We start from the raw sequence: 15,884 nt of genomic DNA on the forward strand, positions 1-15,884 counted from the left end.
AACCACCTCAACCAATCGGCTTAACATTTATATTGTTGCTGGTGAATAGTTCAGTAGGCTTTATAACATGAGAGGAAGCGGGACCGAAACTGTCATCCTGAGTGTCTCATCTGCCCCGCAGTTAATGAGATTGTTTGACCATCCTTGGAGTGGATTACATAATGAAGATGAGAGGCAGATTGGATCATGGTTCATCAGTGAAATGATGCATTCTGTAATGTACCCAATGAGGATTTAAATCCAGTAAAATTAACAAAGATGAACAATTGAGACCCAAGTCTCCTCACTGAATTACGGCTAAAAGCCCCTATTTTACTGTACTGTTATCGGTATTATTTCTGACTATGGCTGTGACTGTGTCAGTATAACATAGACATTCTGTGGGATAATATTTCTATTTTTTTAAAACCTTATTGTGGACTTAGGGGTCTAAAAAGTTGTGCTCCTGACTGTGACGTTATTGTGGTTACTGTGATTGGTTATTTATCTCTGCAGTCTTACAATGTCAAACCATAAAATGCAATTAACTGTGTGGGTTCCAGCACATAAAGGTTGACCAAAGTTTCCCATTTTGTGGTTTTTCTTTCACTTTATGAGTATTTACCCAAGATGTAATCTTTTAATATGCAGCAAATTGCTTACACTGCCGAAAGGGTCAGTGGAAAGCAGTCATGGGGTTGTTGGTAAACTGTTTTTCAGCTGCTGTAGCTTCGTGGAGCTAATTGTTTCCCAGCCTTGAAAATCACATCCTGAACCAGAGCTTGCAGTGGACAACAGCACCACTGTCCAGATGGCATGAAAACAGCAGTGCTCAGTGCCCACTCCAGATTCCACTCAACATTTTGGCACAAAGCGTCTGCTTGTCTCTGTTGTTAAATTCTCTTCTGTACAGCAACCAATAAGTTGTACTGAGCAGCTCCTGTATGCACATTCAGCTGCAGTGTTTGGCTCAGTGTCCATCTCTGTAGTTCTGCTCTCCGGTACTAATGAGTGTTTGGGTTATAAAAAAAAAAAAAAGGCGTTGTCAGCACTGGTTCTATTGCCAGTAACTTGCACGCATTTGATGTGTTTTATGCTTGCGCAGCTGTGTATGTTTGTGTGGCTGAGTTCTGTAAAATAAGCATATACAGGAAATGAGCTGAATTAGAGCATGTGCCACTTGCTACCCATCTGTCTGTGGGAACTTTGGGTGGATGCATTTTCTGGCTTTTAACGGACCTTTATCAAGAGTCAGTTATACGCTGTACTCTTTTTGTTACACCATAAAATTCTGTTTTAAGAGCCTTCATTTCTCAGTTTTGGCCATTCTGCCCCCAATTACTCACCAGTTTCACTGCTGAGATCTGGGATCTTGTGAAACCAGTAGCTAACACACTTAACACAGTGTGAACAGAGGATGTTGCGGTTGAACTTCAAACTTGTTTAAAACCTGTCTGATCTGCTATGTGGTTTTCCTTTGCACACCATTGTTACACTGTGTCTGGTAGCATCACTGCATCCCCTTAATCTCTGCAATGAGATATAGGGATGCTGCAAATATAATCAAATATTTATTATTAGGTTAGCATGTTAGCATGTTAACATATCCTAATTGACAGTTAGGACTGGGGTTTGGTACTTGATACCTGTAAGGAATCAACTGAAATAACGAGTACCAAGTAGTATCAAAACTCTTCATAGATATCTGTATTCAATCCTTTTTGTACCCAGATGAAAAAAGACTGCTTGTATAGTTTGCTTGCAACCAGTCACTGCAAGTGTTCTTCAGTTTAATGCATAATGTGATTACTATTGCAGTAGCTACAACCCATACAGTCTATGGCGTGGTGAAGTCGAGCGCTGTGTTTTTGACAGCGTTGGCAGTTTAGTGTGCCGAGATGCCACCAAACGTTTAAAAGTACAGCTATATTACATGCCGGTGGCGTCTGGTGGCATTTTACACAGCTGTTTGCCTCCATTCACATCACAGGTATCGAATTTAAAGGGGAAAAGAGGTATCAAATGAAGTACTCTTTCGTTATCAGAATCACTTTAAGGGCACTGGTATTGGTACTGTTATTTAGGGTGGCTGATGTGGCCCTTAAATAATACCAGGATATTTCAGGGTATCTTTGCAATAACAATATTTTTGGTGATATGACAAAATACTAAAAAATATAACAATATTTTATTGTTTTCAAGAACACAATTATAACAACAATTGCTACAAAAAAGTGTAATAGTTTTCAGCATAAATGTAATAGTTTTCCTTCAAATATTATCAAACTAAAAACTAAACTAGTTTTACAACAGTAACTGGTAGCTCTCAGCCTTACTTGTTGTTGCCAAGCTTAATGGTATGGTGAAATTATGTCAACAAGTTGGGATATTGCCATTATCACAATATTAATTCACTTGTCATATTAAAAGATATATCAGTATTATCATGAATGATATATGATGATAATGATATGGCACATCCCTACTGGTATCATACTTTTTACAGGATGTACAAACACAAAAGTATAGCGAAGGTCGATGGGAGCATCATCAGTTTTTAGTATAGTGTGTTCAGTCAGACAGTAATATATTTGGACAAAATGATGGAAGTATATGGAGAGTCCAGGCATCACAAAAGTTGAGAAAAATTTTCCTAAGGGTGGCATGAATGTCTGTAATTTTATGGCAGTCAAGCCAATAGTTATGGAAAGATGTCAGTTTTGACCAATGTGGTGGACCACCCAACTTTTCCATCCCAAGAGATCCCACTCATGTGGCTAAATTTGTCAGCGCTCTCTGGTGGGGAAATTATGTAATGATGAGGCTGTTTGCTAATTAAAAGATTATCTTGACATTTCCTTGCTATAGTTTCTTGGTATCCATTGGCCATACAGCATTGATATATTTGTCAAAAGCTGAAATCATCTTATAATATTGGCCCGGCCCATTTATTGTATCCAGCTCCCCTACTTTATCTCCCGTCTAATCTCAGAGGCAGCTGTCAGTTATGATTTCAGGGCTTGTTTTGTGGGCAAAGCAGATTCTGTGGTATTAAGACTTGAGGGTGAATTCTGTTCACAATGACGAAAGCATGATGTGACACTTGGAGAACTGCAAGGCAGGTGTCCAAACACACACACGCATCTACGCCCTCTCGCACACCCAGTTAGTGACAGCTATCCTGCAGACTGGGATGCAGGAGCGGAGCCCTCGCAACACAACTGCCACAACAGTGACAGCCCTATTCCGCCCAGCATCTATGAATCTCTGTCATGTGACAGACATGGACAGTGAAAAGCTGTCTCAGCAGGTTTTCCTAAGGCAAGGATGGTGGTCAGAGGCCGGTGGATAATCTACAGCTAGTGGCCTTTAAGCTATGGTGAGTGTTTCTTAAAATAGATTTGTTGGGCTGGATTTCTGTCTTGCAAGATGCCAAAAGTAGACAGGATCTGTTGTAAAATGATGACAGCACTGGATATCACAAAGATGCTACAGCTGACACAAATACACATCTATCTTGTGGCTTTCAGGGACATCTTTTTGACTAACAGACTGGGTCAGTGGTTCCCATCTTTAAATTGTGCAGCGGAAGATGTGTTCCAACAAGTAAAGCATCACAGTGAGTGATGAGTGACGTTTGTATGATAATCCTGTTATTTACAAAAAGGGCTGGACATTCTAAAGGGTGTGTGTCCAGTGTCGTTTTTGATGTTCATGTGCGGGATATAAAGGCAGAAGGTCTGGCAGGATGGTTGAGTTTGGGTGTGGTTTGGGTGTTATCTCTGTTGTTTGCAGATGATGTCAGTTTTGGCTTCATTGAAATATAACCTCAAGTGCATCACAGGAGTTTGCTGTTTAGTGTCTCAGCTTTGATGCTGATCAGTCACAGAACCAGTCTGCAACTGGCTCCACACTACTTTTGCAGAGTGCGAACACAAGAGAATGATTTGACTGAATTGCAGATGTAAAATAGTGAGTAGATACCAAACGCCCAGATGATGCTTATTTAGCTCAGTGGAATTGCTCACCTGGCACACATGGCAAAAACATTTCTAGCTTCCGGGTTTACTTACGCAGTATGCAGCCCACTGAATATGTTTTTCTCCCACTGGCTCCAACCCAGAGTTTCCGCCAGGCTCATAGACTTTACATTGTGGTGGTGTCACAGATTTTTCTATACCTTTTCTCGCCTTGAGGGAAATTTTACAAATATGAATCCTCAATGGATGAAAAATTCATAGTAGAAGGTTCATAACTGACCTTCTTGCAGTTCGAGGTATTCTGTCATCAGTCTTACAGGCATCTCTATTATAATAGTGGTCTATGGGGGAAATGCTTTTTGGGTCGCTTTGAGCTCGGGATATATTTGCAGCAATACTCCAACCGACCACTGAGAAAAATGGAATTTGGGCTCAGCAGCTTTCCTGGGGACCTGGGCTGAATCCACTGACATTTTGTTTGTTTGTTTTAAACTGGCAGAATCATTAAAGGGAACTATGATATGGCAAATATCGAACTATGCTAAGCTAACTGAAGCCTTTGTTATAGATAATCTTTCGGTTAAATAGCTAACTGAAAATACAATAGCATGCTTTTCTAAATAACAGGATGTAAACACATTAAAACAGTTTGCTCTTACAGAGGCTCTGAGAGGAGGACCAGGACGACCTTTCAGCCAGCAGATTCAATTCTCCAGAATAACTGACCAACAACAGTTTGTCACCTCACAGTTCAAGAGTTTAATCTGACACAAAGATATGTGTGAGGTCATATGAGTTTTGTGATAGGTGTGGTTGCATAAACATTAGAGATAAAGCTTAGCAGCGGATTACAGTGAACAACAACCCTTTTGTTTGAGTGTTTTCTCAGCCGCTCACATGTTTGCTGCAAGGCTTTTTCAAAATCCTTGATGACTACAGCATTCAGTGCAGCAGCACGAGGCATAAACAGTGTTTGCTTCATGCAGTGCCTCAGAGGGTCATCAAATGCTGTCATGTTGTTTTGTTTCAGATGTCACCACAGGAAATTGTGACTATTTATTACAATCTCAGGATTTTTGAGAGATTGACTGAAGTATCTCAAGTCTGGTGATTATGTGTCTGTGTGGGCTTGTACATTTTGAGTACAACACCTTTTATTACACAATGGCTGAGCTTTACAGAAAGGTATGGCCCAGTTACCAGAGTCGATATAACTGCTTTTATATGCAAAAAATAGTCTGTTTTTTGCCCTTAATCTGAAAAACACAATTTATTAATAAGCTGTTTACGTGGCTAATGAAAATTAATATTCCAATAATATTCCCATTTACATGCAGACATGCATATTACAGTTAATACTCTCTAATATGTTGTTTTCATGTCAGAATATGGAAAAGTGAAAGTGTTGGGGTACTTGTATCATGAAGGGATTTTTTCCCTTCCAAGATCACTACCATTTTTCATATCAGATATCAGACTTGTTCAGCCATGCAAATGCAGCCTTCCACTTTCATTTCTTCAACCACCTTCTTAAAAGTGTTGACTTTGTAAAATCCATGCACATTCAAAAATATGTCTATATCCAGATCTTTCATAATGTCTGAAAGTAACTCTGTTACTATATGAAACCAAAAACATGGACTTTTCTTTTAGGTATGCATGTTTTACAAAACTGGTTTGTGTACCACGCGTCCACAACAACGCACAGAGCTGACGACAAATGGGCAAGATGGCATGTGTCACAAACTATGTTATACATGTCGAAAGAAGGCCCCTGATACCTGAATAATATCAGCAATTCCCACACATCTTCATCGAAAGACATACTTTCAGAAAAAAGGCCAATCTGGAAAGTCCAAACGGAATATGCCATTTACATGACCTGTATCAAATTAAAAATATTGTCATATTCATAATGATTGGGGAATATTAGTGTAAATGAACTCATGGCCAATGGAATGGCCCATAGACAAATTTATTTTGTTTTTGGTGTTGTGCACAGATTATGGTTCTGCTTGTAAGTGACATCCAAAGACACACACCATGTAATTTCATTACAAAATCATTTGATTAAATTCATATCCCTGACACTAAAATTGCTCCTGCCACAGTTTCATCAGATGGAAGCATATTTGATGTTAATATCAGACTATGAAAGCACAAACTGTCCCACTGATTTTCTTATTGAGGTGCAATCCTCACCATAAACTGATATTCGTAAGCAAATACGTTAAAGGCAGCAAATACAGACTCTGTATCCACAAATGAAATTATTACATTTATTTAATAAAAGGCTGAAGTACCTTGTGCTGCCATAACTGCTTTGAGTTAAACAAACTTAATTTCTCCTTGCTCAGCCTCAAAATATCATCTGTCCCTCTCTGTACTAACTTTTCTATGGTCTTGTACAGGTTCCATCAACTTTCCACAGTTCTTTCCAGTGTGGTGTTGAGTAAAGCATCTGTTTAAGGGATCATATAGTAGCCGCAGGGTTCATAGTGTTACAAAAAAATTCCCTGTTTAGATTATAGGTTTTAGTGATTCAGCATTGAACTCTACATTTACTATGTACATATGCAGCATGAGGCAATTCCTGTGGTCTGCTGATTGAAGGCATCAAAGACTCTTTGGATTTTCATATAGGCAACAGAAGAGCTTTTCAGACTTCATATAATCTACACGAGAATTCAGTCTTATTTTCATTTGGAAATGATCTAGATGACTGAAGTCTGTAATGTCTCAACCACATACAGTTGTAGTTTTCATTTGTAGCACATAAACTTGTGATTCATTGTCTTTGGAAGAATTCCTGCTCACAGACAGGTTATTTATTTCTGCTCACGCTGATACACTTCTGACCGTAAAAGGATCCATTGACCTCATCACAGACAATTGATTTGGTTGATGGATAAGAGTGGCTCTGCTGCTAGTGGAATAATGTAGTCAGACAGGCAGAGGACTGAGCAATGAAGGGAGGTTTTTCACTGAGTTTTGTTTGTGTTTAAAAAAATCTGCTTTTTATGTTGAGTGCTGGACTCACGCTGTGTGGATTTCATTTAAGCCCACATAAAAGTTCCCACTGTAAGAAGCTCAGCCATAGATATTTAACCCTACATGCTTCCATGTGACCATGACACTAAGCAGTGTAAAATAATCCAATACAAAGCTTAGTACTTAGTGTCCACTTTTTTGTATAGTTTTGTCAGTTGCCTCAGTTTTTGGCAGCTCATTTGTCATTGGTGTCAGACTTTTTTCTGTATTTCATACCAGGGACTTTGATAACAGTCATTAAATAAAAAAAAAACCTGAGAAATATGGATGTAACATCTGTTTCTCTCCCTCCTCTCTCTCTATGGTTGATGTACCTTCCTATTGTCCTTTAAAACTGGAGGGCATATTTGGTCTGACATTAGGGAGTGGTGCAGATAAATGTCCTCCTTCAGCTTCTCAACCATATTCGGTCTTCAGAGTCAGATGGTCAACTAATTGCTTCAGTGAGTTCATCATCTGTCTCATGATCGAGGCTTTAAAGTGAAGAGTGTGTGTGATTTTCCTTTAGTCACCTGTCTCAAACGGTATGTTTGTTCTATGTCCTGCCTTATTTGATTTTCCACTTTACAGGATGCCTCACTGATTCTGATGGTGTTCCAGCTTTCATGCAACAATGTCCCTGTGTTTTCATGTTCATTATGATGTGGACATCCTGAGACAACTTGTTTGTCATCTCCCAGAATGATGCTGACAAGCAATTAGGGCGATGTTTTGAGCTGTTTTAGTACCTCTTCTGTAATTGGATCAATGTCTCCCACAGAATTGGAATCTATGTTTGGCGGTGGTTGACAGGTGAAGGGGGCAGCAAATTTTCTATGTATTTTTTTCCTATGTATGTGTGTGTTTGTCCTTTGAATGATTCTGTCTGCTCTCGAAATTCCAATGTTTTTGCGGGTCCGTGAATACAGCGCAGGCGGAACTCTTCATGAGATCTTTTTCCTCCGCAGCTGTTTGTGGAGTTGGGAGTTGCAGGGTAAATAATTGTTAAGTCAATCTGATCACAGCTGATGAGATCAAAAGGAGCAGCTGCTACAGAGGCAAGGGAATGCAAACTTCAACACAATGAATAGTTTCCCTTTCACTGACCTGGCATTCTGCTGCTCCCTCTGTGCCCAGAGTATGCAAAAAAGAAAATCTAAATGTGGCGGCAGATTGTTAATAGTGGTGGGCTGCCACAAATAGTTGAATATTTGGGAAGTCCTAAGGTTTGTTCTTGTGTTTTGAGTTTACTGCCTGGATATGATTAGACTCAAAGGTCTGCTAAAACATCTTTGCCTCTATCATTTGTTGTCCTTCTTCCTTTGTTTCTCTCTTTCTCATGTTTTCTTCCTCTTGTTTCCCCTTTTCCCCTTCAGTCTCTACATGCATAACCACCTGTAAGAAGGCTGCTCCTCCACCAGTGCCGCCACGCACAACCTCCAAACCCTACATCTCTGTGACAGTACAGAGCAGCACAGAGTCAGCACAGGACAACTACCTGGACCAGCAGGACCGGAGGTCGGAGGTCAACAGCCAGTCAAGCCACGCTCATAGCAACTCCTCTGACAGCCTTGACAGCACCCGTGCCAACAGTCTGGCCCGGGGCATTCCCCGCCCTCCACACATCATCCCCACTCCCATCGCCACCGCGAGAGATCCAATCGCCCCAACCACCACTAATGCTTCCACTGAGACAAGTGACTCAGTAGTTCAGCATGAATCACTTAAATCAGGAGTAAACAAAGGGAATCTAGTGGCAGAGGAGCCCCTAGTGGCGCCAGTTCCCAGGCGGAAGCTGTCCTCCATTGGCATACAGGTAGGCAATGGGACTGTAGCACTGTCGAGGGCTGGTGCAGTTGAATCAGGGCTGTTATATTAACTCATGCTAACACAGGGAACATAGAACCACGATAGAGAATGCTCATTTCTGCTCCTCCTGACTCTTTTTATTGTTTTAGACCTCTCATCATGGCCCTCCTGGGGTTGTAGTACCAAGTCACTGTTTTCTGAAGTGTAGCTTGTTCTGCCTTATGAGCTCTAATCCAGGGAAAAAGATCATTTTTAACAGTAATCCTCTGTGGTGTAGAGCTATGTCTGAGTGTGTCACCTCAAGCCCAAAATTGTGCATGCAAGCTAAAGGTCTCATTTGGGTGAACATCCCTCTATCATTAGAGTTGGCTGCATACTGTGCTGTAGCAGACCGAAAATGCATTTCAGTTTGCGTTCCCCCAGACCCTAACTTTCTGTTCTGTCTGTACTGAAATAACAGCCCTTTTCTCCATTTTGCAGACCCTGCATATTAGCAGAGCTCTGTCAGCGAAATCCATTAATCGTGACACTTAATAGAAAACCAAGCGCAAAATTATACAGATTTTCTCTGAATTATTCCTCTGATGTTTTGGTTTGTCACTTGGCAAATTAAAAGCCCTGCACAACTGTACTAGATAGCTAGTACAGTTGAGATAGACAGACTAGACTAGATAGATAGACTGTAGCTAGAATTGGGGGATTTTTGAGCTAATATTCCTCATTTTTGTTTCTTTTAGTGATTATGCTTTTTTAATTTCACTGTTTCACTATTTGTTTTAAGGTTGACTGTATTCAGGAAGTTCCACGAGAGGAGACCCCACCATTGGCCAAATTTCAGTCAATTGGAGTACAGGTGGAGGACGGGTGGCAGTAAGTCCTCTTCCTGTCCTTGTAACAACGTGAGGAATTTATATTACAACCACACACACTGCTCTGACCATTCTTTCCCTTTACAGAAGCTATGTAGATGTGAAAGCAATGTGAATGTTTTTGTCTGAAATCTATCCTTGTGTGTTGTACTGTTGGTGTTTAAGTGGATTCCTGGCATGAGCTTTTACTATTTGAACGTGTCTCTGCTTACTGAATATCTGAGACTTATTCTTAGGTTATTGATGTGTAGTTTGCATTCTGTGCTTGTAATGTCTTGAATTCCAGGAAGTTTCATACTGCCTTCCTCCTGTATTTTCTTAGTTTTGCATGCTGCGTTTTGTGTTTGTGTGTAGCAGCTGCTCTGACTCCTTCCTGGTATTTTATCAGCTAAACAAGAGTTCCTCTGTTCATTTATACCCCCTCCTTCCTTGTGTTTTTTCGTTGTTGTATACTCATTTGTGCTATACTATGATCCCTCAGCTGCTTTTGACCCTGCGCTTTCCCAGTCTTCTGCTGTTCTTGTCCATATCTAAAATTGGTTAAGATTCTTCAGTCATGCACTTATTATATTTCCTTATCTGACTTAATCGCCACTTGTAAGCATTTCCTGAGTTATAACAAGAAATGGAAATGATATTGAGTCAGACAGCATTCATGTTCAGCCTACTTTTCGATTTGCTATGTGAAAACAAGAAGGTAGACTCCCACTGAGTCTGAGTGCATTCATATCACAGCCCAGTCTTGGATCGATTCTGTTCATTTATTGATCAGCAGAAGTGACTCTGTGTCGCAACTAAGCATTACGTATTTGTTCCTGTAACGGAGACATCACTCTTGAATAATTTATTGTTTTGTTTGTCCATTGTTGTGCACACAACGGTGAACACAGAAAACTAAATTGGGAAAATTGTTCTCTTGAAAAGGCCCATCTGTAACAGTGAGTCTCGCCCTTTATTTCAGGCTCAGTCGTTCCAGCAGCATGGCCTCAAAACAAGAAATGGACTCAGACACACAGGACATCCCTGTCATCTCCCATATCAACAACACCAAACAATCTGAAAAGAAAGTTATGGTCAATAGTGCCAGCCAATCTACAAGCTCCCCACCTGGACAGGACTATTTAGACAACGGAGACGCTACTGGTGACACCTCCTCACCTCCACCGCCCAGGCAGATTCTCAACCGCTCAACCACACGAAGTAGCTCTTCCTCCTTTTCAGAAAGTCTGGACCCAGCGCTAGACCCCTCATCTCTACCTCCTCCAGACCCTTGGCTGGAGAGTGGGAATGGGAGTAACAACAGTGTTCCCCAGAGCGGAGGAGGGGGGACGCTGTGTCGGAGAGACGGCCACTGGTTCCTGAAGCTGCTGCAAGCCGAGACGGGACGCATGGAAGGCTGGTGCCAACAGATGGAGCAGGAGACCAAAGATAACCAGCTCTCAGAGGAGGGTAAGAATGCCGGGGCACTCACTATAACCCCAGGGGCCAGATGCACAAATGATGTGTACTCATATACGTGTTGTTTAGCTGAGATAGCTGCAGGTGAGGTAATGAGAACAAGAATGAATCTAAGGTGAGAGAGGGATAAAATGGTTTTTAGGGTATTTGCCAGTTTCACTGATTGTGCCATCAGGCTTTTTCTTTGCAGCTTACACAGCATTGTGTAAAATGTCAGTCAAGGGTGCATTTATAAGGTTGATTTCAAATTATTTACGAGAGATGAACTCATCATTACTTTTATTTACATTCATCTCCCTGTTAGTGATCGTTTAATTTTATCCTGTGAAGTAATTTGTAAAGTCAGTTCAAAAGAAGTGAAATGAATGAATCATTGATCATCCTCCTGATGTTTAATAATAATAATAATGATCATGGTTTGCAGAAATGTCATGAGTTAGCGGTATGGATGCGTATTGACGGCTGCTCAGGCACTGCTGGAGAGCCTGGCTGATACAACTCAGTCAGTAAAATTGCACTTTCTTTCCTGTATTTCTCTCTTACAGGTCTATTGAGTGGTGGAGGGGCACAAATATTGATATGTAAATTGATATTTAAGGGTGTTTCTACATCCATTTATGGCAGACCGTGGGAGTTGAAATAAGGCTTGAGCATGATGCAGTGATGATGAAGATTTATAAAACAGGATCAGGCGTATGCATGGCTTTATAAATAAAATGAAAAAAGAATGCAAATGCATATTTCTGTATTTGTGCGTACACACAGTTTTAGTCTACACAGAGTTTTATGCATCTGGTCCCGGACCTCTTTGTCTCTATGCCTCCCAAGTTTCCCACTCCAGGTGTGTTTGTATTGTGAGAAAGTGAACAAAGTTGTGTCAAAGTTTCGACAAGTTCATCTGGCCAGCTCGTACATTGTGGTGATCATTGCATAATCCAGTCTGTTTTCTACCCTCACTAAAATACTTGCGCAAGATTTTATGACATAAACAAAAAGGATACAGAGGTGTGTTTAATTTGCGGAAAGAGATACAAAACTAATAATAGTGTGATCTATTTCTATTGAAATGATGATGGCCAATCACATTTTAAAGACGTTCTCTTGGGTTAGCACAATAAATATCCATCTCCTAAGTTACACTAAGTTATTTGGCCCAGAAATAGCAGAACGTAGCCAAATGTACAAGCAAAGCATTGCTTAAAGTCCAAATATGCAAGCCCTTCGAATGAACCCCGCATCCTCAGCCTCCTTCCAGAGGTCTATTGCTGTCTGACCTCGCCATGTGGTTCAGAGCTCAGTTATAGGGCTGTGCTCTCTTCTGGGGTTCTTCCTCCGGCCCTACAATCAGACATTCTCAGCATGGAGGGGATGAGGCTGTAATACCTGGGGTTACCACACACAAGCAGGCCTGTAATCCCCTGAATTACACAAATCTACTCTGGAACTGATTAAACCTCCAGATTAGATCAGTGCTCCAACATCAGCACACAAATACACACACATAAACAAACAAACAGAGGGGAAGTTTGAATGCTCGGTTCATATTAGAAGCACATCACTGCATGAACAAGGCTCCGTGTCTTCATAAGCCCATATGTTTTTTCTTTTTTTCAAACAAATGTCCTTGACCTTTTATACAGTAAAGTAGTCAGTATTCAAATCTGATGCAAATCTGTACACTAGAGCTCGATCTCCCCATACTATAATCACATTGCTATAACACTGCAATCCAGCGATCAGCAGTCCCAATTTTGTCCGGGCAGATGTTTGTCCTAGTTTTGACACAGCGACAGACAAGCGTAGTGACCACTGATGGACAGCAGGCTAGAGTATTAATATAAACTTAGATGCATATAAAGAGGATAACATTGTCCCATACACTGTCATTCTCTTCATGCCACCCTGTGAAGTTATTTGGGCAAGACATTGCAAAGTACACTGAAATGTTTCACTACCTGCTGTAATAATTTATATGTGTTGGTTTTTGTTTTCTCTCCAGTGCTGGGGAAGGTTCGCAGTGCAGTCGGATGTGCCCAGCTCCTAATGTCCCAGAAGTTCCAGCAGTTTCGGGGACTGTGTGAACAAAACTTGGTGTGTATATTGCCTTTTTGTGACACTTCCACTCTCCTTGTCAGCACAGGCATGAAACCAAAACCCACATTTTCTGAGATCGAACTAAACCTAAAGTACGTTTGAAATTCTATCTTCTGCAATACATGATCACCTCAGTACACATAAAGGCTTTCACACAAATGAACACTGACTAATGTTGGAACAGCCATGATACACAGCATATTAGGCCTACACAGTATAAGGCATGGTGGCCCACCAGCACAAAATACAAGGAGCTTATATTAAGCCAATAAGCCATTCCTCTCCAATGACGTGTTTTACTGGAAATGGCATTTTACAAACTGTAGCCAACTACCAGCACATGACACTGTATCACTATAGCATCTCAAATAAATCTGATTAACCTTTTTGTAGATGTGAAACTCAACTTCCCAAATATTGGCCAGATGTTGATCATGGCTGGTAAATGAAACGTAACATGCCTGTACACTTACAGATACAATTAAACATTTTACAATGTCATTATGGTCTTCCGAAGCTGTCACCGTGGCAAGAAAAAAACATCTCTAAAAAGACATTTTTTGATTAGGCTTTTATTGAGACAGCAAAGCAAATAAAATTCAAATATTTAATCATCTCATATACTTTTTTTCTTTTTTAACAGTCCAATACTGATAAATAAAAAAATAAACTGAAAGGAGTGATTCCTAGAAAATACGAATACGTCGACCCCATAATCAACCTGAGTATATTAATACTTCACTCCCTGTTCACTCTGAATATGTGTCTACACAATCAGTCTTTTTTCTTCCTTTTTTTTTTAAATATATTTTTTAAAATCTACAATAAAAGATTGAAAAGGTAATTTGAAAAAACAGAGATCTTCTATATTCTCTGTCTTTTTTCTCATGCAACTGTTAAATAGATTAGCTAAATAGATTGTATGTGAAGTTGACCAAACCTATCCTGAAGCTGTGTGTAACAAAATGACCTAATGCAGACATGTAGCCTGATAGTGACACGGCCCATCAGACTCAGGTCAGGTAGCAAGAAACCACAAGAGAAATGAGAGAACGAGATCATATGGCCACATCAACTGTCTACTTGAAGCCACTGTTAATTGCATTATGCATTGCATTATGTTAATGTATTATTGACACAGTTGATGTTTCACTGTGAAGAAATCATTTGGCGTTAGGTAGGCATATCAACAATGAATGCTTTGTATGGATTGATCACTGTAGCATATACCTGATTATTTAAGCCACCTTATTTGCATAAGTGTGTGATTTAGTTTGCTTAGCAATGATTAAACTTGTAATAATATTTTGCACAATACATACTGGGTAGCTCTCCAGAGAAGCTACTTAGCATATCTTGTCCAAGAATTCACTTAGTTAGGAAGGTAATCACAAGCAATAATTGTAATAACTGCTTGTCCATAGCTTCTCGGGTCTGTTATCAGTATAGCAGCACAGCATGTGTTTTTCCCCAAATATCTGGACACCACAGCAGTGAATGCAGCGTCCTAAATATGAAGAAAAATGTGAAGCCTGCACAAACAAAGCCAGTCTGCCCAAAGAATAACAAACTGTGGCTGTGTCAGGGGAAAGAAGTCAGAGCAGGATTTACTTTATATCTGTTTATGGTTTGTGTAAAGCCTGCACAGACTGGCAAACAGTGTCAGCTGTTTGTAAACAAGTGGGGGGGTTAGTCTGTTGTTACTTTTAATCTTAATACGACGCTGGATGCGGGATGATTGCATCTCTTTTTGTTGACATTTTCAAAGGATGAATGTCCTTCTTGTATTTCTCTGGCTCAATGTTTGGGCTTATTTTGATTGTCTATGTTGAAGCATTTATAGCATTTTCAGTATTGCTATGTCACTAAAAACAACAAAGCTCTGTTGTGATCCTTTTTGCGTCTGGAGTTCAGCTTAACAAAAGAATTGAGCTGTGAAATGGCTCCCTCTAGTGATCAATATGGAAAGAGCAGCACTTGAAGACAAGTGCAGTATGTGAGTAATGCAGTGCAGAGGTGTAGTGCAGTAATAAGCTGCCAGTAAACACCTTTTTTGGGGTGCTGGGTGGTCTGGGAGTGTGGGGCGCCAACTATGAACCACAACTTCACTGGTCTGAGTCTGGCCCAAGGAATTTTGTTGCATGTTATTCAGCTGTTTCAAACCAGGTCCACAAAAAAAAACTGGCATGGGTGGTTATGGGAGTGGTGACCCACAAAAGCTGACCCGCTGATACCCCACCCATTGCCCTGATTCTCACATTATAGACACAACTAGGACTAGGAGTATTTTTAGAAATGTAGCCTAGTTTTTACTGGCAGCATCTTCTCAAATAAAGTTGAGTATGATTTTATATATTGGATTTATTTTATCATTATTTGTTTTTAATGACATACCTGATCCATCTCTGCTGCAGATGAGCATGAATTCATTCAAAGTAGACTCACTCATTTCTATGTTTTGTTTTCTTGTGCAACTCCTAGGCCAAGCAGCCATTTAAAGGCTGATTTGTCAGGAGCCATAGCCCAAGTGCTGAGTGTTAAATGTGTTTTTCACTCCCGTACAGTATGCACACTCAATAACAAGCAGTACAATAGACATGTAGTAGGGTAATGGGCTCTGACTAGCTAAATCCCAGCTGGTTGTAACGCTGGGTAAAATGGGCCG

The 15,884-nt window shown here is 40.4% G+C and overlaps 1 protein-coding gene across 8 annotated transcripts in view; it reads left to right on the forward strand.

The window, feature by feature from the left end:
* dlgap4b (discs, large (Drosophila) homolog-associated protein 4b) overlaps positions 1 to 15,884 on the forward strand; it is a 187,022-nt gene that overhangs the window by 167,324 nt on the left and 3,814 nt on the right. For all 8 annotated transcript variants that reach the window (XM_088085642.1, XM_088085654.1, XM_088085645.1 and 5 more), the window contains 4 exons: positions 8,366 to 8,805; positions 9,580 to 9,668; positions 10,629 to 11,116; positions 13,125 to 13,216. In XM_088085642.1, the coding sequence (XP_087941768.1) occupies positions 8,366 to 8,805; positions 9,580 to 9,668; positions 10,629 to 11,116; positions 13,125 to 13,216 (1,109 nt within the window). The remainder of the gene's footprint in view (positions 1 to 8,365; positions 8,806 to 9,579; positions 9,669 to 10,628; positions 11,117 to 13,124; positions 13,217 to 15,884) is intronic.

This window comes from Plectropomus leopardus, chromosome 2 (assembly GCF_026936395.1).
Source record: "Plectropomus leopardus strain MGB_pleo_1.0 chromosome 2, ASM2693639v1, whole genome shotgun sequence".
NCBI classification, from domain to species: domain Eukaryota; kingdom Metazoa; phylum Chordata; class Actinopteri; order Perciformes; family Serranidae; genus Plectropomus; species Plectropomus leopardus.